The 22265-nt window shown below is 31.6% G+C and overlaps 1 protein-coding gene across 2 annotated transcripts in view; it reads left to right on the top strand.

Annotated features, from left to right (window-relative positions):
- Positions 1-3200: 3200 nt before the first annotated feature.
- The window catches only part of LOC106784537 (alkaline phosphatase-like), a 123117-nt gene continuing 104052 nt past the window's right edge, over positions 3201-22265 (top strand). For both annotated transcript variants that reach the window (XM_014744209.1, XM_014744210.1), the window contains exon 1: positions 3201-5406. In XM_014744209.1, the coding sequence (XP_014599695.1) occupies positions 5313-5406 (94 nt within the window). In that variant the 5' untranslated portion in view covers positions 3201-5312. The remainder of the gene's footprint in view (positions 5407-22265) is intronic.

The following is a 22265-nucleotide window of genomic DNA, read 5'->3' on the forward strand; positions in this document are numbered from 1 at the left end:
CATAAACTTCCTAATTTTCTCTATAACATTATCTAATTTTTATATTACACGTTTAAGTATATAGAATTATGTGTATATTTTTGATATCTTATAGAATTATTTTATTACAAAATTAATAATTTTGCTATTTTGATATGCATAGGTTAATATTTGTTTTATATAAATAAGATATATTTTTTAATATATGTCATATTTAATCATATTTAAAGTTTTCAAAATTATCCAATTTATATTTTTTTAGAGACACGACGAATATAATTAAGTTATAAAGAATTTAAATAACATCGTTAGATAATTTCATCAATTCATCGATAATTTACTGGCGGATAAATCGATAATCTCATACGTTATGTTTGTTGTTTGCGCCTCAGTCAGAGAAGTTTGCAGTTTAGTTGAGAAGAAGAGCTTGGTTTCGTTCGAGTTATACTATCGTTTAGATAGAAATCACTTTCCCGACCTATGATTTCTTTTATATCGAATTATCGATCTTATGTGGATCTCTACGGAAGGATAATGATGATCCCAGGACTTTAAAGTGTATTGATGTTGATTAATATTAAAAAAAAAAGAAAGGGAGGGAGAGAGAGAGAGAGAGATGAAAATAAAAATAAAGAAAGAGATAGGGGGATCACGTTCTGGTCTCTATCTTCCTAAAGATATATCTCCTGTACGTTTTGCGAGGAGAAATGCGAGCGCAACGGCACGATTAATCAACGACGAGCATGAAAACATGAAAGAGAGAGAGAGAGAGAGAGAGAGAGAGAGAGAGAGAGAGAAAACGAATGCGGGTTGAGAGAACATCGTTCGCAATATCAGTTTTAATCAAAACACATAGGAAATTTTTGGTAGGATTGTTCTAGATCTAATGCATTCATTGACGCTGCATTTAAAACAGCATTCTATATAGGGGGTAATTAAATTTGTATACTTATTTCTATTGTTCTCAAATACTTTTTCTCTTCTATCTGTCGTTGAATTTTTTTGATTTTTTTATTTCTTTATTTCAACGTCTACCTTTCGTTTCGAATTTTTCACGTTTAGTTGCATTGAAAGCTACTTTGTCACCTGAATGTACGGATCTAATGTAGATCGAAGTTAATAGAAGAACGTTTCAACTGAGTGATTTTCTTTCATCTTCTTCTTCTTCTCCTATTTCTTCTATTTCTTTGGTTGTGCTTTTACGCATTAGCCGAGTACCCTGTATATCCGGAATTATACACATTCTTTCTCATTTTATCTTTCCTTTCTTCTATTTTCTTTTCTCTTTTTTTCTCTCTTTTTCACTGTATTCTTCTACTCGTAACTGTGCTACGTCGCATTCCAAAGACATTCTTTATGTTGACCGGTGTGGCGAAGACACGCGAAAAGATTGAGCGAGGGTTGATGTTGAACCGTAGGTTGGACCAATGGTAGAAAAGTTACCGCGTTCTATGACTCGAAGCGGTTGCACCACTAGTCGTTGCTTAATGTCCCTCGTCCAATGGGAATCGTTATTTTCTACTTACAAATGCATTCCATGTACCAGGTATTAAGTATCGCTTTGACACACTCCCCCATGGAATTTTCTTTATGCAATACGTACATTGATAAGCATATTATTTATCTTATTTTGTTTTGTTATCTCTTTGATTAACAATTGTTGTATATTTGTTAGATATTTGATTAATCGTATTATTTTTATTTATATATACGTACTCGTTACAAAATATTCTGTAATAATTTTTTTTTTTTTTTTTTCCCACCGATCAGAGATCAAGCAACGTCACAAACGCGAGGATTCATTCGATCGGTCAAATACATCCGATAGAAACCGAATGATTTCACGTACAAGTGGTGCTTTCAACTTCCGGAAGGTTGCGGTATGCGAGCCTCGATAGCGACGAACTCGCCGATGTTGCAGTTGACTTCAGCGAGCTCTGTTTGTCGAGAACAAACTGCCACGAGTCCGCGCGATGACCAATCAAGCTAAACTTTTTAATTACGATCGTCCTTGTTTCCTGAACCAACAAAAAACGGATCAGCTTCGATGCATACAAAACATTTTATCCCCTTGATCTGTTCCTCGTTTAATCCCAACATATATACATATGTATGTATACATGCAATCGTATCTATCGTGCCTGTTAAAACCATCAAAAGTATTGTAAATTCTATTATATATATATTATTTCTACGTAAGTGTGATAAATAAAAGCCGTGATTTAAAGACTATTGTCAACGCTGCATTTTCAAGAATTTATAACTTTATTGTAAAAAAGACAAAGGCCAACGGGTTAACCGTATAGTAAAAATCCAGTTAGAGCTTTTATATACAAAGAGAGAATGTTTTATCAAATTTTTTGAATAAACTTTATTATTTTTGACAACACACAATACACACACACACACAAAAGAACGTTTTAGGCCAAAATGGCATGATTCGAAAAGAGAAATTCAATAATACACAAATATTTCATTCATGAAATATTTTATTTTTATATTTTTTCAATAAGATCATAATATATTTGTCTATAATAATAACATTTATTGCCAATATCGCGACGAATTAAAGTAAATTCTTGAAAATATTTTTTAACGTATTTTTACTATCTACGCGATAAAAGTTGATAAAAAAAATCAATCAATATCACATATCCCCTAATTAAATGTAATATTTTTGTATATTCTAGAAAAGAAAAAAAAAAAGAAAAAAAACAGAATACTAAATCTAAATCTATCTTTTCGGATTAGACTGTCATTAACGTTAATATTACCTTGTCACCATGAAATCATACAAAAATCCATCAACAAATTGAATATAGCTTCATATTTTATATACTATAATATACTCTTTTATATTTATACGATATTTTATATATTCTACATTTATATTATTATTATTATAATTATTCTATATATATTTGATTTATTATTTCTTTACTTTTTTTTTTTTCGATTTGCAAGTATGTGACGCGTTTAATGGTAGTAGGAATAAGAGTGGCGATCGAGATGTGGTTGAAAAAGAGGAGATAAGTAGTAAACAGCAGTTTTGGTCGGACAGGAATAGCGCGACGGCGCGACGCTTCGGCGCAACTGGACGAATGAGAGATAGAAAGGGAGAGAAAGAGATAGAGAGAAAGAGAGGGAGAGAGAGTGTATCATGTAGGTATGCATTTGTGTGAGTAAGCGAGAAAGAGAGAGGAGAGTAGGGCGGTGGGTTGAATCGAGGTTGGTATCGGGCAGCATAGTGAGTCGCGCGATCCGTTCATTCGGGTTCGCACGGCTCGCATCGTCACAGATCGGGTACGTGCTGCTGTTGCTGTTGCTGTTGTTGCTGTTGTTACTGTTGTTACTGCACTACATCTGCATCCTGCTCTACAAAGGGCTTCTTTGTTGAAGCATTTCATATCGTTTTCTGCTCGTCTTATTATTACCTGTTACCTTTTTTTTTTTTTATTTTATTTTATTTCTTCTTCTTCTTTCCTTCCTCTTACTTGTGTACTATTATCAGCTAACGAGAGAGAGAGAGAGAAAGATATATATATCTCGAAAAGGATGACAATCAGCATGCCGTTGAAATTTCTTTTCTTATCGCACACTTGGAGAAGTGTAACTCAATTTTAAATAAAGTGGACTGTAACGAAAGTACGATTTAATTTGATCGACTCTTGTGTCCCTTTGTAATCGTTTTACAAAAGGTGGTATTACACGTTTAACATTTGAAGATGCAATTTGAAACTTGAAAAGTGGATAACTACGTTTGGAAAAAATAATATGAAAAATAATCGATTGATTGGTGGTGTTTGTTTCGTGTGGTTATACGAATGATACAAATTTATTTCGAATATCTATAGACGAGTGTTATCCAGCATATATTAAGTGATTAACAAAATACTTTAGTTTTCATTAATTAATCAATTTTCTATTTGATTTTTATCCTAATAAGAATCATTGAGTGTGTTTCGTTCTTGGATCTATTTGATGAGGTCTAGTTAGTTAGTTTATTTTCCCGCTCAGAGACGGGATCTGTGCGTTGAAGAGGCAAACGGAGAAGCAAGAAGCAACGATATACATTTTGTGCTTTGTGCGTGTGTGTGTGTGTGCGCGTACACGCGCGAGTGTTTGTACATCGGTTTACTCAGTGTCTTATCAGTGTACTTCCTTCCTTTCCTCTCCTCTTTCTCTTTTTCTTTTTCGATGATGTTGCTAAACAATCTTAATAATGTAACTTCGATATTCGTAAATCGTTTGTACAATCATTTTTCGAATATCGTGCCATTGTGTTCGTATATTCGTGGAATATGAATTATTATTAAAAATTCTTCACAGGAGAAACTTTTATCCGATTAACAATAATTATATCTCCGGTTAGAAGAGTTTTTAACGAAGTTTAAGTTTTTAACTATAAAGTATAGATGCATGTACTAAAATGATCGGTATGCGTTGATTTTCGTTTATTGATAATAACGTTGATAACGAGTTGACAAGATCGCATGATAACGCATCAAACTCACGGGATGATTCGCGGTTTTGTTATTATACCAAATATAGGAAATCGTTATATTATATTTATGTAACGTCGTTCGCGGTTCTATCGGTGTATTCTGTATTTCGTGTGTGTGCGTGATCCGTGTAACGGGGACACGTGGCCAGTATGACTCTCAAAGGTCACATTATCGTTAGCGATATTTAGACCGTTGGATCTAATGGGCCGACGTTTAACAGGCTATAGTCAGCTAACGTGCGTCCATTTAATATACACACCCTGTACGTATGCGTTTGTTTCACAACACGGTGTCAGATTACTATAGCATTCATCCCTTTCACCCTCATCGTTGCAAAGTTCGTCGTTGATCATTCTTGCACACGGTACCACCTTCCTCCATTCGTTGCTCATTCGTTTCTGTCTCCATCGGTCTTCCGTGGAAGTGCCGTGAAATACGAAGAAGCATGAACTCGAGCAGAATGTTCTCTTTTCCGAGGCTAATTAATTTGCATTTCACCATTGATGATTACAACGAGTTAGTGGATTTAAGAGAACGATTGCCCGGCGAATATTCTGGATTAAAATTAAAGGGCTTTCTTACTGAGACAGTGTACGTATGTGTGTAGTGCCAGATGCTAGTTAAGTGATATTTGTGCGAGAGATAGAAAGGAATATATATATACTCAATATACATAGAACAACGTGTATATTGTATCAGTGTGTCGGGAACAGTTGAATTGTTCTCGTAATTTCCGTCTCCCTGGTCAACCTTAATCTGGTTGCATCGTTATTTGCTAAAGGGGGAATGAAGGACAGTACGTAGGGACTGGTCCTTCTCGTTTTGGAGATGTGCCGCTATCTACAGCACACTACCACCCTCGCCCTCCCCCTCGTACTTTTGGCGATTCATGCGATCACCGTTGTACGAGCTGGCGAACAAGGTAACCATTATTGATGTGATTGATGCGAACGAAAATAAGATTAATGTCTTCCTTTTCACTTTCTTATTGTTCACTATAATTTTCTGGTTTCGTAAATACTTTTGTTTCATGCCTTTATCGTAGCACTACTTGATGTTTCCTAAAATACATATTCTTGATCCCTTATTCTTTGATCTCAGTTTTTTTTTATTATCCCAGTAGATTCCTATCCCTTATTTTTTTTTTTTTGAAATATAATATTCTCGTTTACATAAGAAGCCTTTACTTATTCGACAAATTTTGTCATCGTGTGTCCTTAGTAAAGAAAGTGCATTCTTTTATGTACATACATAAATATATATACATACATTAAGAATGGGTACTCACATAACGAATCTTCATTTGGTCGAACTCTTGGAATATGTGAGTTCACGTGAGTTAACGCGAGTAGAAGAACCAACGGTACTGGTGCCTTTCTCATCAATTCCCATGCATTAGCCTTTACCGTTCTTTTCGTCCAAGCTTTTACGAGTTTTCGTGAAAGCTGGCAGACTTTTCTAAAAGCCTTTGCTTCTTCTTTCAAGCCACGTATTTTCTTTTTTAGTTAGGATTATCTCTGTTTCGTTCGACGTTCAACTCATAGTGAAACGTTTCGATATTGATCAGACAATTTGGAATGTTTGATATTGAATGTCATTATAAAATGATATGAAGGTATTTTATTGACAGACAAATGTTCTAGGAATTCATATTCTCTCATGTTGCTTTCCTATTTACTGCATTATAATTGGCATGTTCATTGTCACCTGGGGGTAATCGGAATTACCGACGGTTTTATCCTTTGTTATGAAGTAATTGATTTATTTGATTTATTATTTCCTACTTGATGTATGTATAAAAGAGTGAGAGAGAGAGAGAGAGAGAGAGAGAGATAAAAAAAGTGGCAGAGAAAAAATAAATGGCAAAATATATTACGTTTGTATATTTTATTTTTGAGTTCATTTTAAACATACAATACTTTATTTTATAAACGTGAAATAAAAATGGTAAATAACCATATATCTAAAAGAATAAATAAAACTCATATTTCTATGGCATTTTAATGGTATGACTTTTGTAGGTTTTCTTTTATAAAAAAAAATAATCATGCTCATTTTCTTATCTTTTTTATTATTCGAAGGAGGAATAAAATGAAGCTTATGGAGTGTAGAAACGTTTGATATTGGAAAATGAGATTAAAGTGAAGTAGATTGTGTTTTACGAGAAGAAAGAGGTGAAAGAGAGAGAGAGAGAGAGAGAGAGAGAGAGAGAGAGAGATAGTAGAGTTTTGTTTTATATTTGTATATTTTTACAAAAATGTTCTCTATTTTCTTTTTAATTGTGTAAAAAAAAAAAAGAAAAAGAAAACGAACAATTCTTGCGAAGAAAATAAAACGAAAGATAAAAATTAATTCTCGTGAAAGAAAACTGAGGAAAACACACAAAAATCTTTGATATTCTTTTTTATTCTCAACGATAAAGAACTAACGAAGGCTCATCATGAAGTTTTAAGAAATTTATGGAATATAGCGTATTTTTTTACGGTAGAGTATTGTTAGTTTATGTAGTCTATATTATATACGATACCTTCTTTTTCTATAATTGAGTATACTTTTTTATTTCTTAATATTAATAATATAAGATAAATCCCTGAATGAAATAAACTTATGCCACAATACCTATGTTTCCATTCTTAAAGCTATCTATTCGAACATATTCTATGTTCTTTTCTTTTTCTATAATTTTTACTATTATATAACGTGATTTAAGTTCAGTATTCATTTTCATTTTCAAATTATCAATGATTTAATGGAAATTTTAGTATTAAACTTAACAATCTATTTATCAGATGAGAAATAATCCTCTTACATATTATTATTCAATTGTACTCGTTCGAGTAAGCTTTATATGCAAGCGTTTTCAGGTATTCTCATTAGATAAACAAGACGTTTACAGATTTTTTTATTGAGAAATGAAACAAATTGAAACAAAAGAAATATACGAATAAGAAGTCATTTATGTCAGGTACCAACATGGTACATTTAATTTAGATAATGTAATCGATAAAATTTTTGTTTTTATTAATTGAATATGTTTTTAATGAGTACTCTTTCATAGCTGTTTCAAATTCGATATACTTTTTATCGATTTTTATTATCCTTCTCATTTTTCTCATTTGTTCATTACATAAGAAACAATAGAATTTTCTGTTCATGGTCCTTCCAACAGAAGAGAGCTTTTTCATTCTCCTTCGTGTCAACATTGTCGTTTGATTTCCTTTGAATATCATACCGCGATGTAAAGTTTGAACGAGATGTTAACTTTATCAAAAGTATTCCGACTTAAGAACACGAAACTATACTTCTTGTATTCTCTGTTCTCCCACTAGAAAAACAGAGTAGTGAATTTTTTTTTTCCCATACCGTTGAGCATTTTTAATTTTTACTATACTTTTTCTTTCCTATTTATGTGATTTCTCAAAGATTATTCTTGGAACAATTCCAAACGTCTTACATAAAAACCCGCTTTATTTAGAAAGTAAAAATATTATGAACGAGACAAATCTACTCTACTTATAATTAACATTTTTTTTCTTCTTTTTATCTAATACATAGTTTCAAGGAAAACTTGGACACGTATGTTATATTCTCACAAGAACACGAAAGTCAGTTATTTCATTTAAAAAGGGCTCGCGAACCAACCAGATTTTAAAAGAAGTTTTCCTCGAGAACAATAGAAATTAAAGTAACCGAGTTCAGTCATTTTAACGTCGAGATTACAAGTTGAACTTCTGTAAACGTTTTTACGCTAATCTTGCAGATTTTAAGAATGAACAAAAAAATATTAGTAATGGTCCTTGTAGAGCAAAACGTAAATTTAAACGTAAATTTAAACGTAAGGCCGGTGAAATGTTGTTGAGATCTAGGTCGAAATTAAAAGATTAATTTACTTAAATCTTTTTATGATAATGATATTGCAGTTTTCCAAGATAATAAAAAAGAAAAAGAAAAAGAGAAAATTAAAGAGAAAAAGAAAATGAAGAAGGAAAGAAAAGGAAAATAAAAGGGAAAGAGAAAAAGAAAATAAACGAGAAACCAAAATGAAAAGAATAATTATTTTGCTTAACAATAAATGAAATGAAAAATAAACGAGTTGGAAAACATTGTCAATGAGGGATCAAATATGATCGTTGTCTTGTTTCAACGTGGAAAAGTGGGTTCTCATGACGTTGCTATCTTCCTTCGTGGCTGGTAATTGTACACAATCACGTGGAGAACATCGTAACGTCAGATACGGGCGTGCCCGTATTAACTTCTATCTTATAAGATTCCATGGTGATTACCTCGACTATGGGCTCGTATAAAATCCGAACTGTATACTGTTTTCAGTAATCTCCTACGATCTTAAAAGCCCACTCTATAGTGCCCGCTTTATATCCGACATGCTTTCGTGCATAGAATCTACTGACTTATCGCCTTTCTTACATGGATGTTTCGCTTGATGATTTTCCAACAAGATTTGGCGTTACGTACGATTGAGAGAACGAGCACGAAGCAAATTTTCAAATTTTCATTTATAAAATAAGGAAGAAAACAAATATTCCCTATCTCAAAAAGATTAAAAGTCTACTTCAAAAATTAAAAATGTATTATGCCGCATGATTTCTTCTTCTATCCTTATTTTTAATAATTCGTCCCTGTATATATAAATATGTTATAATATTATTAATTAAAACATATAGTTTAGATATGAAATTAAAAAAAAATCAAATACTTATAGAAAGTCAATTAGTTAGAAATTAAATCTGCTGTTGTTCAATGATATTTGGTAAAATAAATTACAATACATAATAGCATTACGCAAGTCTAACTTGATTCCTTTCGAATATTATTTTTGTAACATTGTAAATATCTTCGTGTGAGATGACATTTTGAAGATTTACTTGGAATATTATCTTGAAAATGTTTCCCAATTAAACGTGTACCATTAAGTTTTATTAGTTGACCTAGTTCTGCTTCACACTATATATATATATAGTATTTTCATAATAATTATTTATATATTTTTTTGTTCGTCTGGAAATATTTTGAACTTGTTGAAATTTACGAATACATTTTAATTTTTATTATAATTGCAGTTTAAATACATCAAATTTTAACTACTTGTTTCGCATGATGAATTTACTCATCATAAGATAAAATGTTGCCATTTCTTAATTACGAGTGTACTCTCATCAATTAGAACTAATTGATTAAAAAAAAAAAACATAAGTACATGTTAAGATTTTGATATAAACTATATCGTTAGTTTATACTTGTAACGGAATCTATTCAGATGATATGTTTCAAGAACATCTTACAAGAACGGTATACTTATTGTGGCAGCTGTCTAAAACAATTGTGTTAAGTTCAACGCAACAATGATGATATTTCGGCCACTTCTCATAGACAAAATAATTCACGTGAATAATTTGAAATGGCACAGTCAAAGGAAAATTTATATTTTATAAATACATATTTCATGTGCTCTTAATTAGACGAAATATTTGATGGTTGGACACACAATTACTCGACAAGTTGACGCGTATTATATTTATTATAATATATTATATAAAACACACACATGTATATTATATACGTTCGCTTAATTAAATTGTAACATCGGAAAAGAGTCATGTCTTGGTTGATGCCAAATGAAAAGGCAACGTACATTTTTCATTTTATTTCAGCATACCGTCGGTGTCGGCATTGGTGACAGCCTGCAGCATCACTCGTTGAAAAGGATGAATTGCAATAAGCTTTGTTGTCGCTCGGATCGTTTTTCCTTAATCTCATTTCTTCGTTTTCCTTTTTTTTTACGCTGAATATCGTTTGGTAAGATATTTGGTCCTAAGCACTAATAATAAATCGCATCTGTTTTCCATTATTCACATTTTTTCCTCCCCCACATTTGCTTTATTATTTAATAATTTTTTTATTTTTTTTACTACAAAAAAAAAATAATAATACAACGAACCATTTCACGTAGATTTTCGTAATTGTATTTATTTGTTAGTTTCCGGGAGATGTTAACTACAGTTGATTAAAAAATTTGCACAAATTATTCGGAATATTTGGTGTCTTTAAATGACATATTTATAAATATTAATTGGATAAATAATTATGTAATTATAAAGAAGCATCGAATATAACCAAAAATTAAATAAAAAAAAGAAAATAAATAATAAAGAAATAAATTAAGAAAAAAAATTATATATATATATAAAATAATATTTTCGGTAGTTGTTTCTAAACAGAAGCTTAATTAAATGCGAACCACTCAGGAAAGGAGTTTTTCTTTCAAGTGTGTTAGTTTTTGATATTAAAATTTGCGATAGTGGTGGGGAAAAAAAAAAAAAAAATTAGTACAACAGTAGAGTACGTAAAACGAACGTACCAAAAGCTATTAGTATTCACATCGTACCATAGTCGTCACGTTTTCCACGATTGCAGTGTTTTTCTTTTACGTGAGCGTCGACCGTTAAGGTTTCTTCGGAAATCACGAAGTCGTTATGCGTGCGTCGTTTTTAATTCTTTTTTTTTTCTGACATGTTTCTTCTTCTTTTCCATTTGTTATGAAAGTAAGAAAAAATCGAAAGGAAATGTTCTGCACATTTTTTATTTATCATAAGAATGCACACACACACACACACGCATATATATAAATGTTTCATTGAGATAAAAAGAAAATTAAAAAAAAGGAGTAGAGTTTTCTGATAACATTGGACTTTCTAATGGTGGTGGGGGGGGTGCAGGTGGCAATCAATACTGACGTCTTCGAGATAATCACGAGAGCATCAGACAATACGCGTGTGTACTGATTTCGTGCGAGGACAGCATTTCTAGGCTCAATGCTTGACTACTTAATTGATTGTACTGTTTCGAACTGAATTAACAAACAAACTGTGGACAATAGATCTTTGTATTTATCCATGAAGCAGTTTCGATATATTATTTAAGAAATTAAGTGTGTTTGATATTAGAGAGTGAATATAGCAAATATATTTTACATCGGCAAAACCTGAATGACCCTTTTATTCATTTATTTGTTCAACCGTAATGATCGTTTCTGGTAATTTCACATGTTTTTTTATATTACATAATAAATTACATTAAAAAATTGATTTTGTTTTAAAGATTATTTGACATTAATTAATTATTCTTATAAATGAATAAAATACACGAGAACGCGTAAAATTTAAATTATTATTTTCTCTCTCTCTCTCTCTTTCTCTTTTTATTTCATTTTTATTAAAGTCATTTAAAAGTCAAAAGTATATTTTTTGAAATAAGAATTGTGTGATTGTAGCATTTAAAACTTTTCCTTTCGATTTGTTCTCAGCAGATTTTGTATCAGCTTGGAATTTTTAAAACCGCCATTTACATAAGTATTTAACTAATGAAAAAAAAAGAAAAAAACTCGAAATATATGATACCCCGAATTAATTTGAATAAAATCGTTAAATTTCGTGTTAGAAAATACTACTTAATCTTGTTTGTTAAATATCAGTGGAAATTGAACAACGGTACGTAAACGATACACAATTCTAACATCTACCAGCTTCTGGTATTGAACACCGCATCGTTCGATACGAACGAAGGTTAGTCAAAGTTTGTAAATTTTCGTCGTTCCGTTCTTTTGATCATCGAGCCAATTATTTTCCTTTCCAGTTCACTCCTCCACTCATCTAACACGAATATTGCGCAATCCTACTTTCTGCACCCCTCGCACGACTTAATTACTTATCGTGCTAACTATTGCTTCGTGAAGGTTCTTTTATAGGTATATACATATCTACATATATACATATACCAATCAGTAAAAGAAGTTCCAAGTTCTTTCTCACTAATATATAAAGAGAACAGTGTGCTCGAAATTTCGATTTAACTTCGGAACTTTATAATTTTATAATCGAGCAACATTACAAAAGAGCTACTATAATACAATGATATATATGTTACAGGCAATATATTGATTGTATAAATTGTATAATTGTATAAATTGGGTTATATGTATAATAAGCAGGTATTTCGCAGATTACCCGGTCATTCTATAGAATTTTCCGAGGGGTTTCGGTCAATCTATATGCAAAATTTACAGCATTGCATTCTCTGACATTTTTTGAACCTTTGCAGATCAATTTATAAATCGACAAAGTATTCTACGCGTAGACAAAAGAGTGTACTTTAATTTAATATAAGTTTCATTAAAATCTATTAACACTTTTAATATAAAAAATATTAACCAAAACTTTTCATAGTAATGCCGAGGAATTACTAGCAATGACTGATTTCCGGCTTTGATGGTAACATATAAATATCTGTATGTATGTATGTATCTATTGCTTCATATTATATTACATTGTTCGAGAAGGTGGAATCCTTAAATTAGAAGCTTCACGTCTCGTATAACATTGAAAATTTCTAATATATACGTGAGTGTTCGAACTTGCTTGCAGATAATAATAGATCATTATCCAAGGCATGTATAGATGGAATAGGTATATCGAAAACTCGATACTTTAAACCTTACTATATCTACTTGACATGGAATGGCTTACGGGCCACTATAATCTCGGATCAGTCAGGATCACATTGATAGATCTTTCATATGACGTCGATATAGCAAGGGATATAATGATCATCGTATAATTTTCGGAAAGGATATTCCAATGTCGAGTGATAAATATTCATATGTCATTTCATTTTATAGGTGTGTCATCATCGTTGCAATCATCATATCTATTCGTTCACTTTCCACATATAAATAATTCGCTCGGTAGAATAATAATGAAACATTGAATCTTTTATTAAAATTACACAGAGAGCTTATTACGCGTTACGAAGTTTGAAGAACGTGAAGTGGTTTTCAAACATGCGCGGTAGTAAGAGAATTTGAAACTTTTTAAATTGTTTATACACGGTTTTTTGTTTTTAAAAAAAAATCTGATAAAAGAGTTAAGCCAACGTTTCGTTATATTTCGTGTTTGTAGCAGGAAGAAACTTACAAATTGGACGTACGGAAAAAACATTGGAACAAATTCGAACTTGCATTTTTTAGCTGCGTAAGATTTTACAGGACAGTCGTAGATATTACGTAGGAAAACGATGAGATTAGATCGGTATACCGATTTATGGGCCATTTGTGTATGTCGTTCGTCATCGAGAGTCAACGTTTATCGGTCCTACCGATATTTCGACTTTTATCTTTACTTTTAAACAGAAAAATGTCAGCTTTGTGTGTGTATATGTGTAAAAGAGACAGAGTTATTTGATAATGAATAAAAAGCCTATCATCTCACCTGCCAATCGATAATTTTTTTCCAACAACAATTATCGAATATCCGTTAACAATTAGTTTTGAAATTCAATTATGAAACATCTAGGGAACCATTCGTTTGTTTTTCTTTAAAACCGTTTATTTGTTCGATAAATTTAAAAGAAAAGAAAAGAAAAAAAAGGAAGGAAGAACAATAAGAAAAGTTGCGAATACAAGTGGAAAAGAAAAGTTCGACGAATTTTTTTTTGTTAGAGAAGGGGTTAGAGAAAAGTAGAAAAAAAAAGAAAAGAAAAACAGCAAAATAGAGATGAAGAAAGAAATGAGGAAGAAAAGAAAAGAAAAAAAAAAGAAAAAGAAAATGTAGAGAATAAAAAAAGAAAAGAAAAAGAAATACGCACTAAGTAAAGCGGGTTGGAAACAGAGAAAATTCAGCCCCCATACCAGTTATTTAAAAAGGAATACGTGCTATTTTATAGAACGGCGAGTTAAATAGAGGAAAATAATTCACAATTGAAAGGGTTTTTTTTGTTTTGTTTTTTTATCTTCCTCGTGTATTCAGCCAAAAAGTTTCTTTCATCTTTCTAAATTCCCTTCAGCCCTTTAGATGCGAACTTCTCAGAGAAAAAACTAAATCGAGCGGGTCGGTCTCCTATTTCGTGAATGCATTTTCCATCATTTCGTGGCGTTATCGAATTTCGCGGGCTACGCTTTTTCGCACGTAGGCTTTTATTCTCGAACGTTGCGTAAATTTTTCGGTCGCGGGGAGAATATAAATCTCCCTTATTTGATGTCGCGTGTCTTCGGGAAGAAAACTCTTTTTCTCTTCCCCTTTTTCATTCGTGACAAATTTCGTTCAATCCTTTCTTCTATAACTTTTTTTTTTTTTCTCTAAAAATAAAAGAGAAATCGAAAATGAAATGTGTTCTCGTATAGAATATTTTGTGAAAAATATTCATAATGCATAAATATCTATTTCTTCTTTTTTTTTTTTGGAAATTGTTCGTTAGTTATTATTTCATGCATGTTCGATCAATCAAATACTTAATGATGCACTTTATACTAATATTTCTAATATATAGTAATTCCCAGAAAGAATAGTATTCCGATTGTCAATTTAAATCAATAAATATTTATTTCAAACGTATTATTTTTCAATATTCTTATATACAGTAACATATTTTTAAATTATTTAAATTGTAAATTTATTGCAAAAAGAGCATTTTGTTATTAAGGAAGTAAAATTGTACATAATTGATAAGATAATTGGTCTCACATGATATGTTCAATCGTTTAAAAAGTATAAGATGTTACCCTTATTTTATGAAATCCGTTAATTCAGTTTAAAAAAACTAGCTATTACATGAATCACAACCATACCGACCAGGTAAGATATGAAATGTATATGAAACAGAATTGTATACTTCCACTAGATAATACATATACTAAAACCAGTGATTTTATAGTGAGAAACCTTTACCCTTTTAACTTTTTAAATACTTTTTCTCCGTAATACTTTCGTCTTATCGGTTATCAGGACTTGTCGTTAAATGGACTTTCATCGACCATCTCTCGTTCTCTCTCTCTCTCCCTCTCTCTCTCTTCTCTTGAGAATAATGTAGCGTAAATCGTCCTGTCTTCCGAAAGATATAAATTCTATTTATCTCAGCCGGCATTTAAGGCTTTCCTTTAGAGAAAAGCTCTCTTTACACTCCTGTTCTGTTTGTCTATATTTCTCTCTCTCTCTCTCTCTCTTTCTCTCTTTAAGCATTTTGTACTATTCTAAAACTAGATCCTGAAAGGCATTGTGATTCAATGTTTGTAACGGCTTTATAACAATCCCTGACGTATTTCTCACGCACGTTTCGCTTCTCTTGTTACACAATGTGAGTCCAGCCAGTAATGGCAGCACCAACAACAATAAGGAACAACGGATTATTTCTTCGTGTTTTCTTACTCGGTCACGTTTCTAGTTTATAGACCAGTTTCCTTCTCGAACACGTCTTATTTTATTCTATGACTTATCAAATGTTGTAAAATTCGGTTTTTGCGAAGAATCGCGTAGAGAGGCCCGTTAGACCTTTTCTCGTTCTTCACCAATCGTATATTATTATCGGCATGTTGGAACGACCGTTGTCCACTTAAATCAAAAATTCCTTATCGTATCTCGAGCCTTTTATTTCTCGTTCTCTTTTTCAGCCGACGCTTATATCCCTTTTGGGATCATAAATATCCTGGGATTTCTTATTTGACGGAATACTACTTTTACCTTTCATTTATATATCATATTTTAAGCTTATATATAACTTCTATTTATATATTATTTAGGATTTAAATTTTCAATTTTCATTTCGTGTTAAATAATTTGCATTTATTTGACATGATATTTAAAAAAAAAAAAAGAAAATTGATGATCCTTGATATCTCATTAAAAAATGATCTTCAAAAAAGGTTTTCTTTACCATTACATTCGTTTCCTAATGTAGTTTAACTATGCAGGAAAAATATTTTCATACAATGTACAATATATTTTACTGATTATTTTGAAACGCCACGTTTCCTGACTAACCCTGTATATGAATTTAATCTGCTGTTGTTGAATGATATTGGGTAAAGCAAGGTTCAATACACAATGATACATCGAACAATCGAACACCAATATCTTGATTCTTTTGAAATATTATTTTTGTAGTAATGTAAAAATCTTAGTTAAAGATCACTTTTTGAAGATTTACTCGATAAATAATCTGGAAAAATGTTTCCCGATTAAACGTGTACCGTTACGTTTGTTGATTGGTCGAATTTTTTCTTATTTCATTGAACCATGATGCAATCCTGCCCGCTTAAAAGTATTCACCAGATTATCGAGTGGATAAGTAATCAGAAAAATTAATAAAATCTTATAAATTTTAACAATTTGCTTCTCTTTATTAAGCAAACTCTTCTGATTTCTCTCTCTCTTTCTCTCTCTCTCTCTCTCTCTCTCTATCTATCTCACTTTGTAGCTGAAAGAATTTAAAAGGCTCGCATAAAAAATTATCCGAGTAAGAAGATATCCATTTCATAATGCATGTTTATGCCGTAACGTAGGATTAAATTCATATGAAGAGATTATGGAAACATAAATTATATATTGTTACAAGCAATACGCTTTTTCCAAGCTACCTTTTTCTATTTTATTTTCTTTTAAAGGAAAAAAAGAATATCTACAGCTACGTTTCAACGTATGCATTTGTATATTCATGTATACGTGTATCAATGACGAATCGTCGAAGTGCATCCGTTGCAATAAATTTTCGAGGAACGTTACGTTAGTCTTTTTCGTTTCTACGACTATGCGCGTTTAATGTAACATAACTTCCGATTTAGCCAGGGCATAATTTTGCGGATTTATGAGGAACGGGTATGGTTCGTTCTCGTGTAATTTCTCCAAGCGATATATGGTATATATTACACTTATTCACACGTGTTAGTAATTGGTATGTATACATATACACGTGTTTTAACGATATACAAAGGGATATCATTTTCGTGAGTTTCATTATTTTACATATCCGATCGGGATTCTTCGTAGCAAAACGAATATGAGTGACACGTTAATCCGTGCACGTTGAATTGCAATTAGAATATATCGGTTTTTCCTTTCTCTGTATAAACGAACAGATATCAGTATATATATATATATTCTTTAGTCTCTATGTGTGTGCGGTGACGCATTTATTTGCGTGTATACGTATGTTGATAACATATTTGTCGGGTAACATATTGTATATCAAAACGAAAGAATTATTTACGATTTCGAGGGATGTAACTACTATGTGTATATACATGCATATATACATAGATACACATGTCTATACATACGTTTGTTAAATCCGTTTCGTGTTCGGTCGAATATTTCGAATATAAACCGACGATATCTTGAATAGCAGTGCGAATATAGCTATCTCACCCTGGTCAGATACTACGAAGTACGCGCCTATGGACGTTCGCTTAAGTGGAAAATGGTAATAGGACGGTAAAAGAGTGCGGTTCGGGGCGTTGCCGCGTTTTAAACTCGATGAGTCGCGGTTATTTTGCATTGTAAATTCCAATTGTCCAACGGCGACCACGGGGAAACGTAAAATCTCTGGCAGTAAAGGCGGAACGCTTTTTCCACAACCCCCCTCCCTTCCCATTCCTTTCTTTTATCTCTGGGTATCGTTCTGCTCGCTAACCGAAAACTTCATTCCGAATCTGGCCAAATTTGGAAAATTCAATTTGTTCAGATTCGACGCGTACGTTTACGTTTTAACGTTAATCATATCTCGAATGCGAAGAATCTTTTTCGAAATGGTTAACTTTTATAAGGAGTCAAGTTAATTATACAATAATGTGAACTATGATGAAGAATCGTTTGAATATTTTTTTGTCGAAATTCTTTATTTTTACGCGATCAACTAGATTACTTTCGTAGCTCAGAAAAAATGGATGGATGATCGTTTGGGAGGTTATTTTTTTGGTATCAGTTTTTTCACAAGTAATATAGTTTATTCGTCGACAGATTGAAGTTCATCTTTTTAAACGAAATATTCTTTTCCTGCGCGATAGAGAGGATGGACGTACATGCGACTTAGTCGATTCCCCTTGGGATCGCCAGAAGCAGTTTCTAGGATTTCGAAAACGCTTGGAGAATAACGGTCCAAAATTGAACACGTTCGCGAGACTTCCGTTAGCGAGATCTTAAATCGAAATCCCGAATGGATTCGTTCGAGTAAAGGTAGAAAGGGTGGGGTTCGGTACTTCCGATAAACAAGCTTTATTTCGAAAGTAAGTAGCCTTCGTTTAACCGTACCAGATGACTCGTGAATAAAGCGGTACTTTCAATTCTGCAGGGAACAAAGACCGTATCATGTATGAATTAAGTTAAAGCGAACTTGACACGAGTTACATATTACCATGTGGGAACCATTATGACGCTTGGCGTCGATTATGTATGTTGAACAAGTTACATGAAAGTTTTATGAAATATTTCGTTAATCAAAATTCACGATTTTATTCTATTTCTTACTAAAACTTTTCTCAACTATATACGAAAGAAGGAACGTATTTAATAGCTCCTAAATAATTTAAATAAATTCTACACTATTATATTGGTCGTTATAATCGTAAATGAAAACTATACTGGTTTCATGTAATGCGGAGATAAGAATATACAAACAAATAAAAAAATGATATATAATAGAAAGAAAAATGATTTGAACAGTAGGATGGGTAAAAAGTGATAACGATATGCAGGAAAACAGAGGCAAGCAGCATTTGACCGATTAAAGGAAGAGGTTGCACGTGCGGATAAACACGAGTTCTTGCATAATGTTTGCACCAACGCTTTCTTGTTTAGCATAGTATGGCTTTCATCATAAACTAACATAAGCTCACTTGTCACAAGTTGTTTTCGCTCAGTTGTAGGAACTGGTTACAAAGCGCAATAAGTCGGATCGAGCGAGTTACATCGTAACGTCTAGGTGATCAGACGGTAAAGCGGATTCGGCCAACCTTAATCTGTCGAGCAAACGCCTCAGATGAATGTTCAACGTGAGAATATCTCGTGGGATTAGATCTTTCGAATATTTTTTTTAAAACCCATGAATTCTTTCGATAAGATGAAATTAATGTGAGTGTTACACGATAGCTGTTGAAATTCGCAGGACTTAACGTTCGGATTTTATGTGATATGAACGATTCTTTTTTTCTTTTTATTTTTCTTTTTTTTTTTTCTTTCTTCCATAAGTTTCTTTCGTATCGCGTCTTATGACAAATGACATTTTTTCTTTTTTTTAAATGTTAGTCAAATTCGGCACAGATTCGAAATTGAAAGACCCGCCAGTAGAGATTTCTTTATTAATATCTTTTTATCTGATCTCTCGCGGAAAAGTTATATATTTTTCTCTTTCTTCTTTCTTCCTTTCTTTCTTTCTTTCTTCGAATAGGTAGGATAAGTATTGTACTTTCTAGAGTTATTCAAAGCTTAACTTTCCCTCGGGTGTCTTTCAACGGTTCATTCTTTTTACATCTCCTTTCATCTGAAACTGCTCTTATAAGAAATAAGCTGATTGTAAGTTATTAATATCTCACGTTCATTAACCCGGCGTATTTAACGCTATTAACCGCAAAAGAGAAAAAAATTTAGCTCGCATGAGAGTCATTGTTCTTTCTTCGAAAAATTTCACAAAAAAAAAGAAGTTAATAAGATTAAATAAAATAGAAAAATTTTGTTTGACCCCGTCTTTTACGGGTCTTTAACAAGCTACCATAGTTTTTATTTGGAAAAGTTCGTTAGGATCGGAGATTGGAACGATCGATGTTTGAAGTTAGTGAAGTTGTTCTAGAATAAAACCCTGTTAGTTTCTTTTTTTCTTCTGAAAAATCGTGCTACTTTTTAAGCTACTACCAGGAGTAGCAAGTAAACAGAAAAAAAAGCAAAAAGAAATCGGTTGAATCGCGAATCCTCGTACGAATCCTCAGAAACGAGAAAGGAATCTAGAGGAAGAAGGTTTGAATTTTGCATGAATTACAATTGCGACGATGCGATTCTTGAATCGTCTAGAATATTATTTTCCATATAGTAGCCTTAAAAAGAGATTTTATTCGTTCGATCGAGAAGAATTCTGAACCTTCATTATCGCGTTTCTCTAAGAATATTATTTCCGTTTTATCTCATTTAAAAATTCAAATAGGAATGATATCTTCCAATTAGTCCACTATCATTAATGAATTCGAAGAGATATGATTATTATAAAAAGCAATTATTTACTGTTATTTACTTACTAACAAAATGATTTTGCGTATATAAACCTGCTTTAACTGTTATATTAATAATTGTTATTAATATACGGATGAGAATTTTCAAATAAACGAACCTGCCGATAATTATGCAACGCTTTTAGATTTATTCGCTGGTATGATAATATTCGATTTCATTTAGCGTAAATATACCGATATTATTGATATTTTTATTATTATTATTATTATTATAAATAATAAAATATATAAATTATAATTCAAAGTTAAATGTTCTTTTAGTTTTGTTAAAAAAGAACCGTCATTATCATCATCATCATCATAGATTGATGATTCGTTATTTTTTGACATTCTTCGAGGACTAAAGCAAACATGTTTGCCTTTTCTTTTTTTCTTTCTTTCTTTCTTTTTTTCTTCTCCCCGTTCTTACGCAAACGTCGAAATCTTTTTAACTTCACCAAACGTTGTTTGCTCACGATCAACTTGAAGTTCCAACTATTTGTCGTGTTTATGTGTGTCTTCTTCGTTTCCTTTTTTTTAACCGATCGAAATGTTATTTGTTATTTAAACAAAGAGTCTCCTTTAGGGTATTTTATTCTTTTCTTCCAATATAAAAGGTATATGTGATTTTATTTTAATTTTTTTTTTTTTTAAATTTATTATTAGAATTGCTACTCGTCTTCAGTTCATTTAATATTTCATTCTTGTAATATCATTCATATCTTGTACGCAGTCAGATTAGACATTTGAGAAGAGCAGTGAAAGTATACATTTAGGATATTACGATTCTTGTGATATTTATTATTACATAAATATTTAACTTTTTTCACAAAAAAAAAAGAAGTTTGAAATAATTAAGTAAATTTAGAAAAACAAGATTAAAGTAATCAAGGTAGCATTTATTTGTCCACAAAAACTTATAAGTAGAATAATATTTTACATTTAGTATTTATCATTTGTTTTTATCGAGAAATAAAAGTATTTTTCTTCAAATTGCCCTCTTTTTAATAAAATAAACTTACTTAAAAAAAACTGTGTACTTAAAATAGAGCATTAGCCTGTCCTAATTCTCAGAATCACTTTGTATAATCTGGAAAATGTTTTCTGATTAAACGTGTAGCGTTAAGTCTAGTTAGTTGAGTTTGTTTTACTTCGCGTTCCCATTTAGAGAGATAATACGGTATTTTTATAATAATTATTTATACATTTCTTTTTTCGTTTATAATTTTGTCTTGACTTGGAAATATTTTAAACATCTTGAAATTTACGAATATATTTTATTTATCACATTAAAATAATAACTTATAAATATCAATTAGAGTAAAAATTGCCATTTGTTCGCAATACTCGCCAATCACAGCTGACTGATAAAATTCTGACATAATCTTTAATCAATAATATTATATAAATTTGATGTTTCCATTGTTTTCTGCAATAATTGAAAAACGATTTAGATAATCGGTACACACTTGGTATCTCTCTTTTACATACTTAGCTACATTAGACTAGCTATCGACATTAGAAATAGAATTTATTTGATAACTTAGAATCAATGGAAAGTTATAGGTAGTGTGTGGTACTTAAACTTGTCCATTAGCGGCTACTAGGGTGAGTACAGTGTACTAGGTAAAGTGTAATAGCGAAGCTTTTAACCAGTATAGTTAAGAGGAAACAGTCGTCTAGTTGTACTCTACGTGCTTCCGGCAATGTTAGAATTGAACGTTAAGCAAAATAGCCAGAGCAAT

This window comes from Polistes canadensis, unplaced genomic scaffold (genome assembly GCF_001313835.1).
Source record: "Polistes canadensis isolate GaletaPanama2010 unplaced genomic scaffold, ASM131383v1 scaffold_37, whole genome shotgun sequence".
NCBI lineage: Eukaryota > Metazoa > Arthropoda > Insecta > Hymenoptera > Vespidae > Polistes > Polistes canadensis.